The sequence below is a fragment of the Corvus cornix genome, chromosome 6, assembly GCF_000738735.6.
Source record: "Corvus cornix cornix isolate S_Up_H32 chromosome 6, ASM73873v5, whole genome shotgun sequence".
NCBI lineage: Eukaryota > Metazoa > Chordata > Aves > Passeriformes > Corvidae > Corvus > Corvus cornix.
In genome coordinates, this window is record NC_046336.1 from 20,032,602 (window position 1) to 20,056,942 (window position 24,341).

At 39.4% G+C, this 24,341-nt stretch overlaps 1 protein-coding gene across 2 annotated transcripts; it reads left to right on the forward strand.

Moving 5' to 3' along the window:
* Positions 1 to 1,623: 1,623 nt before the first annotated feature.
* HELLS (helicase, lymphoid specific) lies at positions 1,624 to 24,318 on the forward strand. 2 transcript variants are annotated; one of them, XM_039554148.1, is made up of 22 exons: positions 1,624 to 1,685; positions 1,780 to 1,901; positions 5,414 to 5,536; positions 6,847 to 6,906; positions 7,395 to 7,431; positions 7,545 to 7,609; positions 8,094 to 8,135; positions 8,907 to 9,131; positions 10,592 to 10,774; positions 11,028 to 11,171; positions 11,742 to 11,938; positions 12,625 to 12,721; positions 13,657 to 13,818; positions 14,333 to 14,475; positions 15,623 to 15,761; positions 17,176 to 17,259; positions 17,346 to 17,465; positions 17,807 to 17,923; positions 18,850 to 19,009; positions 21,749 to 21,845; positions 22,062 to 22,138; positions 23,776 to 24,318. In XM_039554148.1, the coding sequence occupies exons 1-22, from the start codon at positions 1,628 to 1,630 to the stop codon at positions 23,871 to 23,873; spliced, it is 2,550 nt and encodes an 849-aa protein (XP_039410082.1). In that variant the 5' UTR covers positions 1,624 to 1,627; the 3' UTR covers positions 23,874 to 24,318. The 2 variants fall into 2 exon arrangements, with proteins under 2 accessions (XP_039410082.1, XP_039410083.1); XM_039554149.1 differs by lacking the exons at positions 1,624 to 1,685; positions 22,062 to 22,138; positions 23,776 to 24,318 and adding an exon at positions 21,411 to 21,474 and having other exon boundaries at positions 21,749 to 21,839.
* Positions 24,319 to 24,341: the final 23 nt, after the last annotated feature.

The window sequence follows — 24,341 nt, forward strand, 5'->3', positions numbered from 1 at the left end:
ATCCCAAACTGCTTGCAGACAAGGTGTTGGGCAGAGCAGGAAATGGCTGGAACAAAGCCATATCATTTAAGTGATAATCTGAGGTAAGGAGTATCTGTGTCTCACAGTTCTAAAAATGTTTTAAATGATGTTACAAAATAACGTGTATGGACACAGGAGTTAGATGGAACATTTGTATTCTATTATGTATTTTACTGAGAGGTTTCTTTTCTTTGGATAAGAACAATTTCTGGGAAGGCAAGACCTTATGGTGTTTTTTTGTTAAAGTAGTAGAAGTGTTAGCATTCATATCTCAGACAAAATCTTTGCAATTTTCTGAAGTGCTTCTTAAATTCTAGTTGCATCTTCATCCCTGCTTCCTGCCTGCAGTGGTTGAGAACCACTACAGCCACCACCATATTCCAGCTTGGATGCCTTTTAGTTGTCATTTACTTGATTTTTCTACTTTAATGGTATAGTTTGGAAAGTACTTTCAGTTTTACAGAATGAAGGGTGCCATAGAAAATAAGGGGGGGTTTTTTGTTTATTCACTATGATGTCTTGAGAATATTTGCAAGTGAAACAGAGGCTTGAAAAAGGTGCATTTGATTGTCACCATGCCTATAAAATAACTTTATTGCGGATTAATTACTTTACTCCCTGCTAACACTCCCTCAAAGGGATGCAGAACCATCTCCGGTTAACCTCTGAACTATGCCTCGGAGAACAGAATCACTTTTTCATAAACCACATTATCCAGAATCGGCTTGTCAGGCTTTGGGAATGAGAAGAATGCCATCCACCTCAGTTATTACTAGATTTGTTTGTCCTTCTCCTTCTTCTTTCCTCCCCCTTTCCGGGTCTCCTCCTGGCACAGGTCGGCATATGTGTGGAGCAGGTTTAAAATAGTGATTCGTTTGACAAACAGGCGTAGACAATCACTAGCACCGCATCTGAGGCGATAAGCCCTGGTATTTTGACAGGTTGTGTGTTATTTAGGTGGAGCGAAAGTGATTGTGCTCTGAACACTGGAAATACTTATTTTAACGTAGTGCCTGTGTTTGGAAAGAGGGTTTTCCGTCGGCTGGGGCACATGCACTCCTGTCCGGGTTTCCAGCGTTCCGCTGCCCTCTCGTGGCACAGGCAGCAGTGTCCAGAGAAGTCCTCAAGCCCTTTCTGGAGCCGACGAGCCCGTGCCATGTCCCGCTCTCCAGGTGCCGCTGCAGCGACGGGCACCGGCAGAGGGGAGCGGGACAGAACCGCAGAATCCATCAAGCTGGAAAAGACCTCTGGGATCATCGAGTCCAACCTGTGACTGAATACCAACCACCCTGGCAGCTAGCCCATGGCAACAAGTGCCGCATCTAGTCTTTCCATAAGCAGCTGCAGGGAGAGCGACTCCACCAGCTCCCCGGGCCGCCCATTCCAAGGGGCCCGGCGGCTCCCGGCGGCTCCCGGCGGCTCCGGCCGCGCCCCGCCTGTGCCAGGAACCTGCCAGCAGCCAAGATGGCCTCGCCGGGCCCGGGAGCGGGGCGGCGGCCTCGCGAGAACGGCGCCACTTCTCGCGCGGCTTGGGCGGCGCGCGGTTTTTGTTCTCGCGAGGCGGGCGGTGAGGCGGCGCGCGCGGGAGCGGGGTCGCGGCGGGGCAATGCCCGCCCGCAACTCGGGCAGCGGCAGCGGCAGCGGCGGCGGCGGTGGTGGCGGCGGTGAGGGGCGGGCACGGGGCACGGCCGGGGGTGGGCGCGGGGCACGGCCGGGGATGGCCGCGATTAACCGTGAGTAACCGTGGGCTCGTTGCAGAACCGCTGGGAGCCGAGATGGGGGAGCAGGCAGAGGCGGCGGTGATCACGCCGGCCATGCTGCAGGAAGAGGAGCAGCTGGAGGCGGCGGGGCTGGAGCAGGAGCGGCAGATGCTGGAGAAGGTGAGGGGCGGCTCGGGGTGGCCGGCCCCGCTCGGCGGCAGGGGTCCCCGCGGGCGGCGGGGTTTGTCTGGGGGCCGTGCAGCTCCTTGGGTTTCAAAACAAACAAACGTGAGGGGTTGCTGAAGGCCGTGCAGCGGTGCATAAGCGCCTTTTGATCATCCACTGGGGGCTTTGATTTTTCTTTTTGTTTTTCAAGGCTAGCGGTGAACTCTTGCACTTAGCAAGATACGCCTTGAAATTTGCAGTGAGAATATTACCTCTTTGCTTTTGTCGTTCTGAGCCTAAAAATATAAGGTATAACGCCTTTAAAGTGAGCTGATTTCAAAGTTCACATTTTTCTGAATTTCTGTCTGAAACGTTAAAGACAAAACTTTTCTGGTTTTGTTTCTCTAAGTATACCTAACACTTCTTTCCCTCTTTGGTTAAAAAAGCCTCACCACACAAACGCCTGAGTAGAGTTCTGCAGATCCTTTCCAGAGATAACCTTCTTTCAGTAGCAGGTATAGTTTATGCAGAATTGATGAAGTAGTGTAGCTGAAAAAGCCCAGCTAAAAAGGAGCAGGTTTATGTCAGTCAGTATCTTGGTCTGCACTCCTGCTCTTCCCTGCACACGGTTGTGCAGGAGCTGCCTGTGACCTGGCTTTGCTGCCAGGAGAAGCGTACATGTGATCAAGCTGGGAGTCGATGTTTGGTTTGCATACCTCGGCTTGCCTATGTTACAGGAAATAAAGACTGCTTCAGGGAAATGGTACCTCCCCACCGCAAGTGGTGTAATCATTACTATGCTTCATTTCCCTTTTGCTGAGAATGTTTTCAAACGTTAATGTTAAGCATTGGTTGATACTAACCAGTATGTTTTGGAGTGAGAACATGAAAGCATGGTGCTGCTAGAACTGTGCTGATCCCTTATATAGTATTCTGATAGCATAATAATTTGCATTGTGTTTCAGACATAAGGAAATACCAGCTTGAAAGAACTGTTCTCTTAAATGCTCTTTGGGGATTGTATTCTAAGGAATCATAGAATGGTTTAGGTTGGAGGGGATCTTAGAGATGTAGTTCAGGGAACTAGTGTTATTACTCAATATAATTGAGAAATCAGGAGAGTGAGTTTTTTTTTTTCCCCTGTCTTAAAAATTGAAGCATTATTCTAATGGCATGAAAAATGCCAGTCTCTAACACCTGGAGCTAACTGTGATGACCCTTTTTCCTTTCTCTGAGACAAGTTGGGATTTATAACTGTGTCTTAAGGATGCATTATTTTGTAATACTGTAGTTAGAAAATACTAATTCTCCCAGAAGTCTCATAATATTCTTTGTTGCAAACAGTAAGTGGTGATGTAGCCTGTCTGAACTTCAGGTATTCCTTGATCAGACTAGGAACTAAAAATTTGGAGGTAATACTTTTGGAAGGTAAGGAGGAAATCCTTGTAGAGCAAATTTTCTCATTGCACAGGAACTATTGAGAAAAAGACTTAGAATTTTAATTTCTTTCACAACAACCACTTCTGTAACAATGCTGTGATGTGGTGGTTTTTTGTGTTCTCCGTTTCTTGAGAATCCATGGAACTACCTCTAGTAAGGGCATCGCTCCATTGTCCTGTGTGCTTTATTACCTTTTCCCTGTGCAGTCTGGGGCCTGTCAGACCAAGGGGATTTACTCCTGTAGTGAGCACAGGCTTACTGGGGGCAGCTTCGGTGTTTCTTATGCTTGTCACTTCGGCAAACCCCCTGCCAGGTGATTTGTACAGCAAAGGAGTTGCCAGTTCTTTTCGAGGGTTAATGGAGAAATACCACTGTGCAAATATGTGTGAATGTAGAGTGGTGACAAAGAGTAGCAAATATTTGACCTTTTCAGTCAAAAAGGGGAAAAAAACACTTTCATGAGGGTTGAAGGCTTGAGTCAAAAGACAGAGGAGGTATCATTAGCGTTCAGTGCTGTTCATCTTTGAGTTTCCTGTTTTCCACTTGAAATTTTTGCAGTTGGTCAAGACAACAGTCCTTCAGTTTGACCAATTAAGAGTGCTGTGTTCACTCCAAAAAAAAAGTGAACAATAGCAATTTGCTGAAAAAGTAGGTTAGTGTTAATTACATTTTCTCTTGGCATTGCCATCAAGAGTTGATCTTTCTGAGCTCAGGTACTTGTCATCTGAAGGTAAAAACCTGGATTGAGGAGAGCAGAAGCAAATCATGAGAATGCAATCTTCTCTAGAGAAATTGTGAAGATAGATCTTCATCTTCCTCTCATAAAAGAACAAAGTGTGATCGCTACCTGATTGGAATTACTTGGAGAAAATCAAGGTTTGATTTTTGGGGGGACAGACATTCTTCACCTTTTCAGTGTCTCACAGTTTGTCCCATGATTCAGGAAATATCCCATTTCCCTGCCTATTAGTGTATTTAGTTTCAGAAGAGTGCCTTGTCTTTCTGTGTCTTAGCTGCCCTTCCCCTGTGTTTCTTCTGAAGACAATGACATAGATAAGCATCTTGTAAAGCTCTGCATCTTGTCTCTCTAGGGTTTCTCTTGCAGATGCTAATTGAAAGCTTTTCACTCTACAACTACTGTAGACAGGTGGGGGGGTCTGTCTCTTCTTCCAGGTAAAGAGCAACAAGACAAGAGGAAACTTAATTCACGGGAAAATATTCTTCACTGAAATGATCAAGCACTGATATAGGCTGCCTGGGGAGGTGTGGAAGCAGCACTCAACAAGTGCATAGATGTCACATTTCGAGGCATCCTTGGTTTAGTGGTAACTTGGCAGTGCTGGTTAATGGTTGGACTCGATGATCTTGGGTCTTTTCCAAACTAAATGATTCTGTGACTTGTTTTACAGGCAGTGTTAGATGAATGCAGAATTACTGTTTTTTTACTTTTTTGGGGTATCTTGATCTGAGTTTTAAAGAGTAATTTGCAAACTTCTGAATGTACAGTCCTGACTAATTCAGCAGCAGTTACTGTGAAAAGCATGGGTGGATTTTGTAAGCAAAGTGAGCAGAAGTTACTGTTTTCATATTGGGAATTGACTTGAGCTCTGTGAACTGTGCATGATGGTTTCCTAGCTGTCTGTATATCTCGTTCTTCATGAGAAACTAACTTGGTGTAAATGTACATGAAGGAATATAATAATGCTAGGGAAGCTGTGCTGAAATTCGTCAGGGTTTTTTTCCTCACAAATTTTGCAGACTACAAATAAACTGAGATTTCATTTTGCTCTAAATCTATGAATTAGAGTTGAGGCATCCTTGAGCCCTTGAATGCCACGTGATACTATACTGAAGGTGTGTATGGTGCATAAGCAAGTGAATGCAACCCTCAGTTACTTTGATCTTGCAGCTACTCACACAGCTACATGTGAGTCCATACACTCACAAATCATAGATGTAGGATGGCTGGAAGGAAAAGGGTCTGTGTATGAGACACTTCTGAGTTAATGTGTTTAACACAAGGAGCAGTTCTTTAGTATAACCACAGCTATATCTGTAAATGCTTGACATCTCTCTTTGTCGGCCAGGCTCGCACTTCTTGGGACAGGGAATCAAGTGAAATGCGCTATAAGAGGCTTCAACATTTGCTTGAAAAAAGCAACATCTATTCCAAATTCTTGCTAACCAAAATGGAACAGCAGCAGCTAGAGGTAGGTGTATTCTTTTCTGCAGTGGGGATTCTTAAGGTGCTGTCTGTTTGGGTTTTTCTCCATCCAGTTGTTCAAAGTAAAAGTGTTTTTAAGATTGCATTAGTAACATTAAAATCTGCTGGACCTACTGCACATGAGTGAAGTGATGCTTTACATAGTATTCAGAATTTGTTCTATAAATTAAAAGATGAATTAGACATGGAAGAACATGAACTATAATTTAAAGTCACAGTGTAAAGGTGGCACTGATGCCTTTACAATTCTTTTGGCCTGAGTGCAAGGAAAAAAAAGTATTTCAAATAAGAACTGAAGTTTAAGGGAGCTAGAAAACGTGGAAGGAGGATAGAAGGTGCAAAGAACTGACAAGTAGGAAGCTGAGTAACCTATTTGTGTTACTAACTGAAAGCTGAGGATGAGATGTACCTTCAAGATGCTAACTTAGGCCTCCCTCAAACAAATCAATAAATTACAGTGATCTGAGGCCATGTTGTTCCCAAACAAGAGCTTCCATAAAACAGTGTTATATGTTCTCTTTTTTTTTTATCCATGGGCTGCTGAGTTAATGCCTAGCTTTATCTTGACTTCCTTAACTGTATCTTTAAGGGTAAGCTTGTAAGAGTTTATGCTTGAGAGAGAGGGAAGAGCAGGAAAAGATTAAGGACAACAACATTCCCCAAAAAGGGTCACTGATGGACTGCAGGAACCTCCTTTCCAAAATACTTCTCTAGTTGAACCATCAGCTTGAATTCATGGTTATTGTATTGCTAGAATGCGTATTTCACTATTAAATCTTGTTCCATCTGATAAATACCAAGGTCTCTTATGTCTTCCTTCAGGATCCCTCTGCTTCCAGCAAGTCAAAATAGTAGATAGAATGAAAATCTTGAGTTCTTCAATACATGAAAGCACTTCTTTGTTAAAGGCATTCTAGGCTATATACATTGCTGTCTGTTCTGCAGTGAATATGTAGTATGTATAAGTTGGATAAGTGGAAAACTTACTGCAGTAGATGTAATCTTCAGGAGTTTGCAATTGGGAATATTTTCGTTCAAATCTTTCTAAATTACTGTATTTAAGTATTTGAAGTATTTACTGACACGCAATTCAGAGCAGTTGTACTTTCTTGTCCAAATTTTGCTTTATTGTTTTAAACTACATCAGAACAGACTTAGTGGGGTTGCAAAAACAAAGTCTATAGAGTACGTAGAACTCAGTATTAGCAACATAATCTATCACTTCTGTAGTGGATAGTATTCTTGTGGGTGTTATGGAAAGATAAGAACTGCATGTGTGGTTTTTATTTTGTTTAGGAGCAGAGAAGGAAGGAGAAGTTAGAAAAAAAGAGAGAGATGATGTTAAAATCTGCCAAGGTAAGTTTAAGTAGCTACTTTATGCAGCTTTCTGGATAAAAGTCTGAGAAATTACAATGTTCGTTTTGATCAAGGTAAGTAAAATAAGTAAGTTTGATTATCCAGTATTTGACTTGCAGGATCTATCTCATGTACTATATTTATTTTAACTGCAGTAGGACTGTTTGAAAGTGCTTAAAAATTGCATACCATGGCAGTCATCTTTAGGGGATGTTTTTGACTAATCATTATTAGAGAAAATGGTTTCAATTTGTCTTGAGGAATTTTTTCATTTAGCAATGATTGCTTATTCAGCCAATATAGTGAATAAATAACAAGAAAAAATAAGCAGGAATTTTTTCCCTGTGTTTTTGAAAACTGTTTAATAGTAGAAGTGTTTCAAGAAGCTTTCAAAGGTAATGGTTGGAGTCTGATTACATCTTTTTATCTGTGTCATGATAGTTAGAGATGCATAAGATGATGAACCTCTTCCTATGTTCATTTTCTAGGGTCAAAATCCAGTTGATGGCAAAGAGGAGAAAGCAGGTAATGTACTAGGCTTTGCCTTTTTTCAGTACTGGTTTCAGTACTTTTTTCAAGTACTTCAGTACTTGAATTCCTTAATGTTTGATACATTGTATAAACTCAATATCTTACAGGTGCAAAAAAGAAGAGAGGGAGAGAAGATGGGACATACAACATATCAGAAATTATGTCCAAAGAGGTAGGCCTTAACTATAAATAGGTTGTCTGGATTTTTGTAACACAACTTTTAATGGGTGAGCCAATTTCTGTGACATCTATATTTTAAAACACTCCATTCTTATACCCTGGTATCAGAGATTATCAGCCATCAGTAGTCTGTCTGTGAGATAGGACTTTCTTCCAGCAAAGATCTATGTAACAAGCAGTTTTGTCACAGCTGTAGAGGCTGGATACTCTTTTTGTTTTTTTAAGTCTTTAGGGAGGCAAGCTGTGAAGAGTCTACATTGCCAGTTGAATTTTCAGCTACCCTTTGTAATTGAAATATAATATGTGGTTTGTGATCTTGTTTTAGAGTCACTTGTATGATTAAGGATGTTGTATGGAAAGCTTCTTAAAGTATGTCTAGATTGAAAGATAAATGAAGCGATTACGTGAAATACGAATTACAGTAGTCTTTAAGGTTGAAAAGCACATAAGCATGTTTTTTTCCCATTTGTTTCCAGGAAATATTATCAGTGGCAAAAAAAAGTAAAGTGGAAAATCAGGTATGTTGACACAAATTATTGCAGTTTAAGAGCGCTAAGCCCAGCGGAAGGGAGGGCTTTTTATACTTTGTAGTGTATCTCTAAACTTTACCTGTAAATAAACATCTTTGCTAGTTATTGAAGTTCTGAATTAAAGGTTAGAAAGGTGGCATAAGTGAATGCACTTAAATACTTATTTCAGAAATCCAAGGTGAAAACTTTTAGTTTATTTTTTTAAAAACTGAATTTGAAGGTATTTATACTTTATAGAATGCTAGTAGTTTCAGAAATAAAGGAAATAGGTATTTATTAAAAAACATCTGTGTTGGTGTTTAAGACCTTAAGACAGTAATTTTTAAGCATTCAAGTGTGGAGATGACAGGTGAGGTCTCTTTTTTGCTTGTACTGTAGTTCAAGAGCTACATGGACAGTGTGAATTGCTTCCCGACATTGGTACAGCTTACAGAAGGGAAAGCCCTTCAGCTTACGGAAGAGAAATAGCTGCATTCAATGCCAGCTTCTGTGAGGAAGGTTTTAAGTCTGCTTACTTTTATGGGTAGAAATTTATAAGCCAGATAGCTTCAATAGCTGTTGCTGCCCTTGAATTCTAAAGGAGAAAAGAATCTATAAAGTCTACTCTTGAGTTGACAGTTAACTCAAAAGAAGTCTTAGTGTCAGAGACTGAGTTACTTCACTGCACATTAAGGCTGGTGTAAACTGGGAGGAAGTATGTCTTAGCAGGCTTTGATGTGCATTCCACTTGTCACATGTTCCTTGACCTTCCTTCTATAGGATGAAAGCTCTGCTGACAACCTGCATCCAGAAGACCTGCAGAAAAATGGAGACTCAAATAGCGTCATTAAGGACAGATTGTGTCAAGCTGTACGACACAGTGCCAAGCAATTTCTTGATCCAGTGCGAAAATTTAATGGACAACCAGTGCCTTTTCAGCAGCCAAAGATTTTTACTGGTGGTGTAATGAGGTGGTACCAAGTGGAAGGCATGGAGTGGCTAAGGGTATGGATGCAATTGAATTTGATCAGAATTGCTGGTGAAACAGGCATGGAGATGACGAGATACTAGAAGCCTGTGATTGTAGTTGGTATGGAGAAGGTGAAGAGGAGAGAGAGTTCTTTATGATCTCTCATGGTACAAGAATCTGGTGTTACAAAAAAATTGTCAAACAGCAGATAAAATACTTCAGTATGGGAAGGATATTGGTGTTTCTAAGCCTTTAGACTTTCTGGCTTGTGTTCTCCATCTTCCCTTTTTCCATCTGTTTTCTTGTTCAACCTCTCCTTACAAAGAGTTTGTGAAAGCAGAAGGACTGCACATCCTACTGAGGGACAGTCTGATTTTTCTCTCTCAAGGGCTTCAATACCTAGCCCATAGGTATTCAAAGATCTGTTACCTTTGCAGGCTTGACACAGATGAGTTAATTCTCTGTATCTTGGAGTCTTAACTAGTAATATTAACACAATGTGTTAAAAATGTTATGTCTTTAGCCTCTGAAATAAAAAACTATAGGAACTTGCCATCAAAACTACCCACATATATTTTTAACTTCTACCTGTTTCAGCATGCAAGCTGAATTACAAAATTACAAAAATTGTAAGAGTCAAAACTAATTTTAATTTTGCTACTTATCTCATAATTCTTAGATTTTTTTCTTTCTGTTTTTCCTCCCTACAAGCATACGTAGTCTGTTTCAACATGCTTAGACTCATCCCTCAAGTGAGTGCCCTTAAACTTGCTCACTCACTTCTGTTCCTGGGAAGTGCCTAGTGAAGACACGCCTCCTTGGGAGGGAAAACCAGCTTTCTTAGTTGGGCCCTCAGTTATAATAACCTTTTTATGTACCTTTATGAATAGTAGAGAGTGGCCAAAGAGCACTTCTCTGTCTTCCTTTCTGCTCTTTTGTGAGAGGTTGCTCTGTCATTTGTCAGAGTAGGCAGTGTCTGCACAAAGAGCTTTGGCTGGAGCAGGTGGCTGTGTTGGCCAGGAAGTGCACCTTTTTCTTGTGGTGAGGTAGCTACAGAAGCTCCATGCCTACAGCAGCTCCTTGAATAGATAAAACTGAAATGTCAGCACAGTCATTTGGTCTTTTAGAGAGCGGAGCTAAGTGAATTTTTTGGTGCTGGGACAAGTAAAACCTTGGATAATGTGAGCTGTGCTTGCAGGTAAAGTGCCTTCTGATGCAACACTAAGTTACATACTTTCCTTTGATACTGGTCTGGTTTTTGTGCCCTAGTCAGGTGCTTAGTTGGCTAGGAAGGGATACATCTACATGAGAATATCCAGCATTTACAAGATGCTTGTATTTACTTTTATAATAGGGAGAATCATCTTCATCTGTAGTATAAAATGGGCCTAGTAGAGAGTTTCCATGGCTGTTACATTCCTAAATGTCTTTGTGTTTCCAAATCTGTGTTGATTATTTTGCATTTACTTTTTTTTTTTTTCTTTTGCATATGCAGATGCTTTGGGAAAATGGTATTAATGGCATTTTAGCTGATGAAATGGGGCTAGGGAAGACAATCCAGTGTATTGCAACAATAGCACTGATGGTGGAGCGAGGAGTCCCTGGTCCATTCTTAGTATGTGGTCCCTTGTCTACTCTTCCAAATTGGATGTCTGAATTCAAGAGATTTACTCCGGAGGTAAAAGAAATGAAGACTTTTCTTCCTTAGGTTTAAAAGCACAAATGGTTTAATTTCTATTCTAATTCTTTGCCTTGAAACTTTCTATATAGAGCATCATTTTAATTGTAGTTGTTTATGTGGTTACTATGAGCTGTACCGTGACTTGCTATGTATTTACAGCCTTCTTGTAAGAGATCTCAATATTTCTACTCTCTTCCCATTAGGTTAAAATGGGCATTGTTGTCCTGACTTGTAACCTCTTTTTTTACAGATTCCACTAATGCTCTATCATGGAGCTCAGCAGGAACGTCGTAAACTGGTTCATAAAATTCACAGAAGACAAGGATCACTCCAAATCCATCCTGTGGTCATTACTTCCTTTGAAATAGCAATGCGAGACAGAAATGCCCTGCAGGTATCTGAGTTCTCTTAGCCCTAGGACTGTGTGGTGCCTCAGCACTGATAGCAGTGCTTTTGAACACAGTAAAAAAACCCACATGCTGCCTATACAGTTTCATACTGCAGCATGTATATTGGCATTCACTCTGTTTCCTTGGTAGTAGTAGCTCCGCAATTCAATGCTTAAGTTCTTCAAACAGAACATTATTCTAAAAGCAGATAGTTACAGCATACCTGCTCTTTTTGTTGCCTTTCTGTAGATGGTGGTTAAGGATGCTTGGAGTAAAAACTATACTTGGTGTGTAAATACTGTGGTTAACATCACAATGGTTGTTTCAGCAAGATGAGCTTCTTGTAGAAGTTTTATTTTAACCACCTAAGCTTTCTAAAAGGCAGTCACCATGAAGCAGATGTATGACATTAACTGTTTGGGCTCAGCTCTATTAGTCTGGCAAAGTGAAAAACAGTAAATAGAACCTTTGTAACAGGCAATATCAGCCAGTCTTATTAGTGCTTCTTATTTAATGTGACATCTGTTTTGATGGAATAAAGCGAAAATTTACTGAAATAACCTTTATTTTTGTAGAGCTGCTACTGGAAATACCTGATAGTAGATGAAGGTCACAGGATTAAAAATATGAATTGCCGCCTTATCAGAGAATTGAAACGATTTAATGCAGACAATAAACTCCTGTTGACTGGTACTCCTCTGCAAAACAACTTGGCAGAGCTTTGGTCATTGCTTAACTTCCTTTTACCAGATGTGTTTGATGATTTGAAAAGGTAGGTTGCAATCTGATCGTGGAAACTATTTCTGTTTGTTCTGTTTGACTGTTATTATGACTCTTTAATAATTAAACTTATCAGCATGTGAAGAGCCGTTTTATGGCATGGTTGTAATTCAGTATGATTATTTGGTGGTAAGGGCTTTGAAATGTGTCTTGCCTCACACTAAGTTGTTTTGGAAAGGAAGGAATTAATTGTCATCTCCCTGGATAGTGGAAGCTCAGCTCTGAGCTAAGACGTGAACATTTGCGGTGAGAGATGTTTGTCATACCACAAATGCTGGGTGCTGCTTTGAAATTGTCAAAGGTGCTGGATAAAGCTGTGTGAGGCTGGCAGGCACAGGACCCACAGATCCTTTTCTGCAGCAGTAGGGAGTCAGGTGGAAGAGCATTGCCAAAACAGTCTTTAGACTAATTTTTTGAAAATGTTATAACCTAGATGGAATATAATAGACAATAATGAATATTCCAACTAGTACAAGTATTTTTACAAACCACTTAAAACCTTAAGCATCTGAATTGACAGGTATATTTCAGAAATTCCTCCTGTACATCTTCCATTCATGATGAATGTGAGTGCTTTATTTTTTTTAAAATCACAGGATAAGAGAAGAATAGATACTAAAATAATGAAGAATAATAGCTATGAAGTAAGCTATGTTTTTCCTTGCTTTGTTTTTATAGCTTTGAATCCTGGTTTGATATTACCAGCATTACAGAAACTGCTGAAGATATTATTGCTAAAGAAAGGGAGCAAAACATCTTGCATATGCTGCATCAGGTTTTCATTTATCCTTCATTTTGTATTTTTCATGGTTTAGTTGTAACATGGACCATTAGTGTTGTGAAACATGTCAAAATCTTGTTTGTGATGCCGAATTCTGGTCTGAGGTTTTTATTGTGGCACTTCTGGACTTCCTTAGACTTGTGGGGTGTTTTTTTTCAATCTTTACAGCACTTACAAATGGTAAAGGGAAAATGTTATCTCTTTGATAGCGACTCATTTTTATTCTTGGAACTGAATTGAGTTTAGTTAAACTTAATTGCAGTTACAGACTTCATCTCACCAAGAGATTTTATTGGTGTATTTATTTTGCTCAAAGATAACGTGGAGAGAACTTGTGGAACTTTCAGGTGCTGAACAAAATACCTTTTGATAAACTAGTTATATAATATGCCTGTCTTCAAATTTTTACTTAGAGCTCTTTTTTTTAAGAGTGTGTGGAGGTAAATGCTTACAGACCTATCATTTTTTCATTATAAGCTGCTGGTGAGGGATCTAAACTGTATCTTCTATGTATAATTGTTGATGACAATTTACTTACTTTGGTTAAAGGTTTTGGGCATTTTCAGAAAAACTTGATTTAAGAAATATAACAAAATGAGCAGTTTTGTAATAAGATTACTTTCAGTTACTGGAATTTGTAAGAAGGGTCTGTAATGTAGTTACTACTGCACCCCTACCAAGCATTTTAAAATTTTTAAAATGTCAGTGGATATGTTGTTTCAACACGTTAGTACTAGCATGTGCGTGAAACTTTTGGAGTTGGCATCCATATTAAAAAACTAAATATATGTGCAAATTAACTCTCTTGCTTTAAATTGGCAAAATAGTATTACAGCAGGCATGTGTCTGTGTTGCTGTCCTGTTTTCTTTTTTTTAAACTAGCTGTGTTGACAGCTTTGAGTAATTGTGACATCTGCTCACCATTTCAGATTCTGACACCTTTCTTACTGAGAAGGCTGAAATCGGATGTTGCTCTTGAGGTTCCTCCTAAACGAGAAGTTGTGGTGTATGCACCACTGGCAAAGAAGCAGGAAACTTTCTATACTGCCATTGTCAATCGCACCATTAGGAAACTGCTTGGAAATAATGAGGTATCTACTGATAAGGATGTTAGAAATGTGCTTGCTATTAATAGCTTGTGTGCAAAACCACATTGGTATTGCTTCACTACCGTTGTAACTAAACCTGGTTTTTTGCTTAAATTTGTAGTCTGATCTATTTGTTATCTACTATAACAGTGCCAGTTACTGTGATAGACCTGTGGCACAGAACTAGAACAATATAAGTATAAATATGTTCTTGATTACTTGTAGCTTTTGGGGGAAAGAACACTGTTTTCCTAGAGTTGACAGTTTCAGCTTAGAATCAGTAAGGTATTAATGTAGCTTTGTAAATCAAACAGAAACTTTCATAATCTACAATTGCAGACCGTTTCAATTTGGCTGCGTATTCTACATAGCCAAAATTTAAGCTGCTGAATCTAGATAAGTGTTGCATGATGCACATCACTGAGGCCTCTTTTCTGTTTTGAGAATTCTTGGATCAGCACAGGCCTTTGATTCTGAAGCTGGCTGCTGTTGATGGCAATGTTCTCATTTCCCACAGGAAGAAGTAGTTGAGTTGAGCTCTACAGGCCGACCAAAACGCCGTAGTCGGAAAGTGGTTGATTATTGTGAAGAACATAATGGTTCACCTGATGACTTGGAAAAATTAATCAGCAAAATGCAAGAGGAAGTAGAAAAAGAGAGGTGCCTGCCTTGAAAGATATTTTTTTTTCTTGTTGTACTGTTTATCTCCCTCTTAGTTTGCTTCCAGAGCTTTGCTTACTGAAATTGATCAGGAAGAATGGCATTTAGTTATTCACTATCCATGTAGCTTTATGGTTTGTTTCTTTGATTTTACCTGGTATTCACTGAGCCGTAATAGCAGTGATTAGGTTGTACCATCACTGACTGGCTCATTAGAGTTATAGTTAACTTCAGGACACTGTTGTGGTTTAACCTCAGGCAGCAGGCAAGCACCACACAGCTGCTCGCTCTCAGCTCCACCAGCAGGACTAGGGAGAGAATCAGAAGGGTAAAAGCTGGAAAACCTGCGGTTTGACATAAAAACAGTTTAATAGGGAAGGCAAAAGCTGCACATGCAAGCAAAGCAAAACAAGGAATTAATTCACTGCTTCCCATGGGCAGGCAGATGTTCAGCCATCCGCAGGAGAGAAGGGCCCCATCATGCATAACAGTTGCTTGGAAGACAAACAATGTCACTCCAAATGTCCTCCACTTCTTCCTTCTGTTGATGGCTCTAAATTGGTTGAAAGTCCCTTGTGCATAAGGAGTATCTTCAGGCTGAAATGTGTTTATTTTGTTAGATTTTTATTGTATTTCAGTGTAGCCTGCAAGAACAAATACATGTTTGTGTTAGTTTTATGGTATGCATGGATCCCTTATGTTGGACACAGTACTTACATGTGGAAGAACTAAATAGCTGTATTCATTGTGATTCCTGTGATGTGGCCAAATTGGGATAGGCAGAGAGCTGATTCTGGAACATCTTGGGTGTTGCTCCACAGGAAATCTGACCATGTGGTCTGGAGAGGTCTTGCTGCTGTCCCCTTTTCTGATGGTGACTTGCACAAGTTAAATTCTACTTCTAATTATTACTGACTGCCCTTTATATTTTAAATCAGTAACGGCAAACGGTTGTGCCCTCGTTGCCAAGTGTGGCACTCTTTAAGAAATTTTGTCTGGTAATAGCTTTACAAACTATAAGGGATTTTGAGATGTCACAGCATGTGACTCTACTGCTTGCTTTTTTTGTAGGGTTTTTTTCTCTTAAATATTTGTAGCATAATACGGGGACACTTTCAGTACTAATAAGGTGTTGTGTCTTTTCAAGGCCAGTGGTAGAAGTGAGCATTCCTATGGATTCTGAGGTGAACCTTAAACTGCAGAATATTATGATGTTATTGAGGAAGTGTTGTAATCACCCCTATCTTATTGAATATCCTTTGGATCCTGCTACACAACAATTCAAGGTACATATTTTAAAAGCATTAGAGAAAATTTATTCCAGCCATTAAAAAGCAATAGACTGTGAGCTGATGGCAGTAAAGAATGACCTTTTCAATGTATTTGGCATATGCCTCCTGTTGAATTCCAGCAGTATACTGAATCATTATTTGAAACTTCCTGCAGCAGCAGTTGCAGGGACCTGCTCAGCTGCTGTGCCCATTCAGTCTTTGCATGGTGATGCTGTGATGGTCATCATTGTGACAATGCCCTTCCGCTGGTGGAGAGTTACTCAAACAGTTGCCGGCTTCCATTGACTCCAGGTGCTTTAGGGGCTGCCTCAGGGTCTCCTCACAAGGGTTATTTTTTGGAACAAATGCTAACCTTGGTGAACTGTTCATGAGATAAATTGTGCACATTGCAGGAGGTGCAGTGGTAACATTGAAGTGTGAGTTGTTGAAGAACCAAGTACAGCAGAGCCGTCTGCTCAGAGAATACAGCATTCTTCCTCAAAAGGGAAAAAATCCAAATTATATCACAAAGACCAGCTGGTAGTTCAATCTACACAAAGCAGATGGAAATATAGGAAAGTATGAACTAATTTGAATTGAAAGAATCTTGAAGACCTGGAAGTTGCTTGTACATTCTAAGTGTAGATGTAGGTTTGTAGGTATGTGTAGTCATGTTTCCTATTTTGTGAGTGATAACAGAGCCTGCTGTACTCCAGAGTAAGCTTTTGAAGTGTATCAGTGTAAAGTCAGTGCATAAAAAGCAGATTCCCCAGTCAGGGAGATGAGGAAAATTAGTTAGCGTGTAGAAAATGGAGACTGTTTGACAACTGACACCACCTGCAGGAGTTAGTACTTGCTCAGGAAAATGTATTCATAATTACCAAGGTGGCTGCTGTATGTTTCAGACCGTAGAAGTTTCTATATCCCTGCCCTCAGCCCATGGCAAGAATTAGATCTAACAAGCTCTCTTGAAGAGGGGTTTAAGGCAGCAGTGTGAAAACTTGCTGTGAACTTTTACCACTTGGCTGATGTGTAGTAACTTGTTCAGCGATGCCTCTTTGTGTCCAGTAGGTGGAAGCCTTGTGTCTTAATCACAAGGTGGGAAAGAAACAGCAGCACTATTCCATGAGGAAAAGTTAACAACATGAGGGTTTCTCCTTCCAGAAATGGAGTGAAAACTAATTAGTTTTTAAAAATAATTATTTGGGCATATGAAATGGTGGGGTTCGATTTAGTTTCATCATGATTTAAGTGATTCAGTGCTGTGTGCTAAAATTAACATTACTTCCAATATGACAGCTTTTAGTTAAGAAAATGGTGCACGCTTGTTTCAGTGAGATCTCAGACGGCTTTTGTTGATGCTTCTGAGTTGGGGAAACCACTGGTCTCTTTCCCTCCTAATATATGATCCCCTTTTCCCTGTTCCAAGGTTGATGAAGATTTAGTAAAGAATTCAGGCAAGTTTCTACTCTTGGACCGAATGCTTCCAGAACTTAAAAAGAGAGGACATAAGGTAAAGCTGAAGGTTTTGGAGGGGTGAGATACAGTCATCTCCTTATGAACAAAAAATGTTATTAAGGAGTCTTTCTGGTTTTGTAGGTCTTGTTGTTCTCACAAATGACTATGATGCTTGACATTTTGATGGATTACTGTTACCTGAGAGACTTCAAATTTAGTCGATTGGATGGCTCTATGTCCTACTCAGAGAGAGAAGAAAATGTAAGTAGATGGACATGCCCTACGAGCATGTTTGCAAATTCTGCTTCTGCTGTGACACTGGGATATGATTTTGCACAGCATTTTGCCTTTAATAGGCAAAACACCTCTATGTTGAAAACTGTCTTCTGCCTTAGTAACTGCGGCTCAGAAATACTGAAGCAGCAAAGTGTGCTGCTAACCGTTGCCTTGAGGTATGCCTAAAATGCAGTGCTTCTTAAAACCTCTGACAGCCTGTGTTGTATTTTCTGTGTTTATCTTTTTAAACAGGGCTCTCAAAATAAAACATTAGCAATGTTATGTTTGGTCCATCTACTTTTTCTAATAGATGAATTCTCTTCCAGATGCGTCAATTCAATACTGACCCTGAAGTCTTCCTATTCTTAGTGAGTACGAGAGCTGGAGGCTTGGGCATTAACTTAACTGCGGCAGACACAGTTATCATCTATGACAGTGACTGGGTATGTTGACAGATTGTTAACCTAGTGATACATGTCAAAAATGCTTTCTCTTGCTGCTTTTGATAACCATTTATGGACCCATTATTGTATAGATCATTTCTATAACTTTAATGAAGTGTTACATGAAAGTAATGGTAGTGTGTGCATTCATTTTGTATGTGAAATAATACAGCCTCATTTGAAAAGTCCTGAGTTACTGAATACAACATTAGAGTTGGTTTCTGAGTTTGGCCCTGAGCTACCAAAAGCAGGAGGTTTTTTTCTGTTGTCGATACATTTCCTTCTTTTTATTACTTAAATATGAGTGTTGCTGGACCTTTTACAGGTTCCCTGTTTACAGCAGCTGCCATATTAGTACCAGCTCCTTGAATTTCCTCTGTGACTTGCCACATGTGTTTTAGCTAGCTAGGATTCTGCTGCTCCTGTAAGTCTGGAGGCTAGGAAAAAGAGAGGTATGGAAAGAAATGACTGAGGGACCTCTGCATCTTCACATTATTTTAGTAGACAGTGCTGCTGTTTTCAGCTTCAGAAGAGCTAAAGCAGCTTCAGAAATGGCTGAAAACTTTTAAAACACTTTCTTATCCTCAAACAAAGAAACCCAACACAAAATTCAACACAAAGAAACCTACAACTAAAATTCTCACCTAAATCTGTCATATTAACCATGTCTATCTGTAGAAAACTGCAGCACATGGTGCAGAAGCAGTCCAGGCCGGTTGGGTTTCTCTCCCTGTGCAGCTATAGCAGCAGAGCTTCTTGTGGATAGGCTTAAGAGTCAAGAGTGATAGAGTTCTATTATACCATGTCTCTTCTGCTTCTGCACTGACTTTGAGCTCCCCATTAAAAATGTTGTGTGTGGTATGTCCTTTAAAAAAAGGATAATGGCGTAACTAAATTGTTACTAATTCATTTCTTTATCTGCTCAGAACCCCCAGTCAGACTTGCAGGCCCAAGACAGGTGTCACAGAATTGGTCAGACAAAGCCAGTAGTTGTTTATCGTCTTGTGACAGCCAATACTATTGACCAGAAGATTGTGGAGAGAGCTGCTGCCAAGAGGAAGCTGGAGAAGCTGATTATCCACAAAAGTTAGTATCTTTCTCTTAGGACTTCGTGTCAACATGTGTCACCTCTTTAAATCTCAAGCTGTAACAAATTCCAGTATCCTGTTCGCCTCTGTCCAGTATGTTATAACCACAGAAGACAAGTCCTGTTTGAACAATTAGCCAGTCCTGAAGAGAACAATAGTCCTTGGGTTTATGTGCAGAACAATGGTGATTCTTGTGGTGTTCTTGATTATATAGCTGGTCATGCTCAGAAATTTTTAGAATGTAATTGCTTTGAAGTGTCCCTTTTGGGGATGAATTTTTCTTGTACAGATCCTATAGGAATCCTGCTTTGCTTCTGTAGCTTATTCTGTTTGTGACATTTGGACTGTAGCTCCTTATATATAGCAATTTCCAAACATTAAGCTTACTTGAAGAATTGCAATTTTTATAACGTGGTTTCTGAATGATAACTAGTTTTATATTAAGCTTCAAAGGAGGTTAAAAACTACTCATCATTCTTGTATCCTCATATTGTGGGGAAAAAAAGCCTTTTCATGAGGGGATAAAGGGGCAAAAAGGCCCCCCCCCGTAACTGTCTGCTGCACAGTGCACTGCTTGTCAAGCCTAAACTGAGGTTTGCCTCTGGTTCTGGATGATGTTAACTAATCTTTGATAATTACTTTATCCTAGTGATGCCATGAAGATTTTTGCCTTTCCTTTTATACCCCTGTTGTACCTTTTTACAACTTCTGTATTCTTAGTGCTTTTTGCCTACATTCTTGGACTTGTTTGTTCAGCTAGGAGATGAAACATTTTAGAAGGTTCGTAGGTAGGGGTTAGGGTGCCCCAGACCCCAAGGTCCTCTCCAGAACACATTCTGTAAACTAAGATAGAACCATCCAGGGGAAGGCTCCTTGAGGGGGGGGCGCTCATTCAAGCCTCTCATTGGGGAATTTTGGATAGATATGCTAATTAGTAAGACCTGTAATGTTATACCAGATCTTTTGGGGGTGCATTATGGTATGCATTTCAGTGCATTCGACCTGGACGTGTGCACCTAAGGATCCTTAAAATAAATACCAAGGTAAAACCCCTTTTTCCTCTTTAACCATGTTTGACTCTTGATTTTTAAGACCAGGAAAAGGCATCACTAGCATTAGCCTTTTTCTTTGTCATCTCTTTGCCACTGTTGTCTTGGTGGGACTGCCAGGACTGCCTCTTTGTAGGCATGTTATTGACCAATATACTTGTTTGGTTTGGCTTGGTTTTTTTAATGATTTGATTATGGTCCAAACTGAAGTTAAAACCCAAGCAGCAAGATGAGCACGAAGTGGTCTCTAAGAGATGAGTGCCATGTGCTAAGGTAGCACTGGTGCCTGGGACTCCTTGTACTGAAGGAAGCTAAATGTCAATGCCTTCAGTTTTGCAATGAGTTCAATATTTATCTTGGCATCTATTGGTGTATCACATGTAAATCTTGCAGTTTAGGTAGGGGTGTCCCTTCAGGAACTTCTGGATTCATTGTGTAAGTGTAAAGCTGATGTTATGGATCCTGTTACCTTGAATATCTAAAGAGTGCTGGAACTTTGGAGAAGTAAATGAGGAAGCAGTATCACAAAACTAACTGTGTAGGGTGTATATATACAGTACAAAGGCTGGAGCTTAAGAACTGGAATTGTTTACAAAATAATGATTTTTTTTTTTTTTTAATTGGCTTTCCATCTTGTGCTTCTGTTACATTGAAGAAATTTGCTTAGGAAACTGTATTTTTCTTTGTGTCACTATTATGGCAACTTGAGACCTGCACAGCACTAATTTAATACCATATGGTTTGTGAAACTCTGAAAGCTAAAAGGGAGAGACAGCATCACTAATAATGCATGAAAAGACCTGCAGCCTAGCCTGTGTGTCACTGCTGTAGATGTTAATGGGGGAAAGAGTCCTATAGCTCAGACCACTCTGGAACTTGAATCTGATTTGCACTTCACACATAAACTCAAGAGTTCTTGAAGGGAGATGGGAAAAGATGTAGGGAGGATTTCTGATACCAAGATACAGGAAAGAAGAGCAGTGTGATGAAAGGAATCAGTGAAGACACATTAATAAAATGGGTACATGTGTTCATGATAAAAACTGAGGAAACTTGGCACAGAATGGCAAGTCTTTGCCAGTCTCCTTGAAACGTGCAAGACTGAATTTGACTTCATCCATGCTCAGCTTTGGTTAGGTAATAATCTTGTATAATGTTTTTTATACTTGGACTGACATCCAGATTTGCTGTAAATAGGTGCTAGCATAGTCTCAAAAAAGCAGCCTGTGTCAGGGGTATTATTTTGTCATGTCTGTATTTCATTAAACTGAGGCTGCTCTCTCTGCAAACCACACATCTTTCACATATTTCCTGTCTCGTGGTTAATAGTACTTACTTTGTTTTAACCAGCTTACAATACAAAGGGAACAAACTTCAGCATCCACCATCTAACTTTATTTACAATGTTTTTACAGTAAGTAGAACTAATGGCTTTTCTGCTCTTTGTGCGTGTGTGCATGTTGAATTGGTGTTTCAATCAGTTCTTCTGCATACTACATACATATCTACATACATACACATTATAGAAAGGCCTGCATGCAAAGCCTCATGTACCTCTGAGTTTGTCACTATTAGTGTAAGGTGTGTTTATCTGAGGCTAAAACAGTGAAACATAGCATTAGTTTTGGTATTCAAGAGTAATTTGTTCCAGTCTCTGTGTGCTTTCTTAAAATTTATTCTTTCTACAGATCAGTTTAAAGGTGGAAAATCTGGTCTAGCACAGTCAAAAAGCTGCCTGGACCCTCAGGAATTAATAGAATTGCTGAAATCCAGAGACTATGAGAGGTATGCAGATTTCATATTTTCTTGGACCATGAGTTTATAACTTGTAACTTGCAAGCAGCTCTCAAGAGCTCTCTTGTCTTACGAAGTGGTATGTGGATCTGCATAGAGGAAAGAATGTCCTAGGGATTCTGCTACGTGGGAAAACTATGCAATTATGCAATTATGCAATACGGACATGCTTTTATCTGTATTGAGAGATTATTTCTTCTTTAACAGGGAGGTTAAAGGATCTAAAGAAAAAGTAATCAGTGATAAAGATCTAGAGTTACTTTTGGATAGAAGTGATCTTATTGGTAAGTCTGAGTTTTTATGTTTTCTTTATTCTGTTCAACAGTAAATTCATATTTTGTAAAGTGTCTTTGTATGTAGAAAGCTGCCATAGCTTCACTTCCCTACAGCTGTGTTGTTCATCTGACAAAGGACCCTTTATTCCCCTTGCTGACATTTTCAATGTGGTTTGCTGGAGAAGAAATAACAGAACTTAGACAAAAGTATTCCAGAGAACCACATTCAGGCATGGCATGCCCTGAGCATACTGTGAACCACAAGCATAGATTAGGAGGTGTTCTGCAAAGCAGCTTTCAAGGAGAGTTGCTGTAATTGATCAAAATAGAAATTATCCTCAGGAAAGATTTATTCCAAACATATTTTGATATTGTTACAATTCAAAATACATTTGTCTAACATTATCTAACATTTTTTGGGGAAAGAAGTCAAGTCTAACATTTGGGGGAAATAAATCAAGCTTTTCAGAGTTGCCATGGTTATTTAGCAAAAAAACCCCAACCAAACCACAACTCTTTTTTGAGGTTGTCTGCAAATTCTAGTGCTTGATCAGGCCAAGATATTATTAAAAAAAAAACCCCTTAACTTTCCTGAGAGGAAAAATTCTTGTCCAGTTCATAGATTTAGAATGCTTTTGTGTGATCAGTAGATTTAGTCTGCCGTGTTTCCCTCAGCATCTTTAGCAGAACAAGACTCCAAGCATAGATACAGGAAAAAAACCCCAGTCATTACAGAATTTAGAAGTAAAAATTTTAGCCTTAAATAAGTGTGCTGTGTGTAGTTTGTGTAAAATGAATTTGCCGTAGGAAACTTTTGCTGCATTTTAGATAATTTAGGAAAAAAAATTTAAGGCATTGTTCTGTAAAACTGCTTATTTCAGTTGACTGACTGATTATATAGAGAATTATTCTTGATGCATGGGTAATATAGTAACTATATCTTTACATGCTTAGACTGTTGAAACAATCTGATTCCTCTTTTCAAGTTGAAGAAGGTGCTGTTTATTTTGTGTTCTTAGTGTGCATCATATTTTTGTGGTTGCTTTTTTTCTTCTTTGCTATGATAAGCAAAATTGATACAATAAAGTTGTCAAAAAATGTTAATACAAAGATATTAGTCCAGCATCATGTACTGAATATTTGCTATAGCTAACTGCAGTTAATGCTTTGGAAAGCGAAATGCCAGCTCCCACCCTGGTAAGCCATAATTATTACATTTATATAAAGATAATACTTTTTCATTAGCTTAATATTCACTGGAAGGGCAACAAAGTGATTGCAAGTGCCAGGAAAACAAGTTGCAGGTCTTTGAATATTTGGAAAGAATATTACTTATCAGAGCTGTAACTTTATGTTTCTCCTGGTAACTTGACTAAAAAGGTTTTCTGTGTATTTTTCTCAGGGAATGAGACTAGTTCAGGCAGCTTTTAGAACCGTTTTTCTCCCTTCACATTTAGCCAGAGATGTTGACATTTTTTTCTAAAAGAATACAACTGAAAAATATTTTCAAACACAAACTTCTAGTAGCCAACTGTTGATGAAGGAGCAAAATGGTATTATCAACTTGTTCTCCAAATGTCAGCTTGTTTTCCACATCTGTTTTCTACTACATGTTATTGTTGACGTTTGATTTGTTTTAATCTTAGATCAAATGAAGACCTCTGAAAAAATGAAAAAGGAAAAAATGGGTGTGTTCAAAGTCCTAGAAGAGTCATCAGAGTCCAATGCAGAATGTGTGTTTTAATATGCAAATGTGGCCTCTAAGTAGTCTTACAGATCTTCCAGAGATGTCACTTAATGCTTACTGGTCCTTGATGCTGACTTTCCTTAAGGCCTTGTTCAAATCCCTTGTGTTATTCCAGTGAATTTTAACATGTTCTAGAGTATAGTGCAGGTGATAGTTTAAGCTTTAGTAGGCTTTCATAGAGAACTAAGAAAATGAGTATGTTTCACATTTGCAGCTAGTTGTTGTGCTCAGTGGTATAAACTGGCAAACTTGTTAAAAAAATCTTCCTGTGGAAGTCCTAAACCACCGTTTTTTGGTTGTTATTTTTTTTAAATATGGTGTCAATTATAGTTTTATTTGGGAGGGGGAGAATGTGCGCCTTTGTTAAAGCCATTTGTGTAGCTTCTGTTTTCAACTTCTGCAAAGTATTTTGGTTAAATAAATATCTGGTTTGTTTTTAAAACTCTGTGGATTTTGGCTTCTTAA

Bases quoted from the DNA above. Each gene is read 5' to 3' on its own strand.
- HELLS (XM_039554148.1), top strand. From the start codon at position 1,628: ATGCCCGCCCGCAACTCGGGCAGCGGCAGCGGCAGCGGCGGCGGCGGT. The intron at 10,775-11,027 runs GTAAAAGAAATG...CTTTTTTTACAG, and splicing joins TCAAGAGATTTACTCCGGAG to ATTCCACTAATGCTCTATCA. The intron at 21,846-22,061 runs GTATGCAGATTT...CTTCTTTAACAG, and splicing joins AAATCCAGAGACTATGAGAG to GGAGGTTAAAGGATCTAAAG.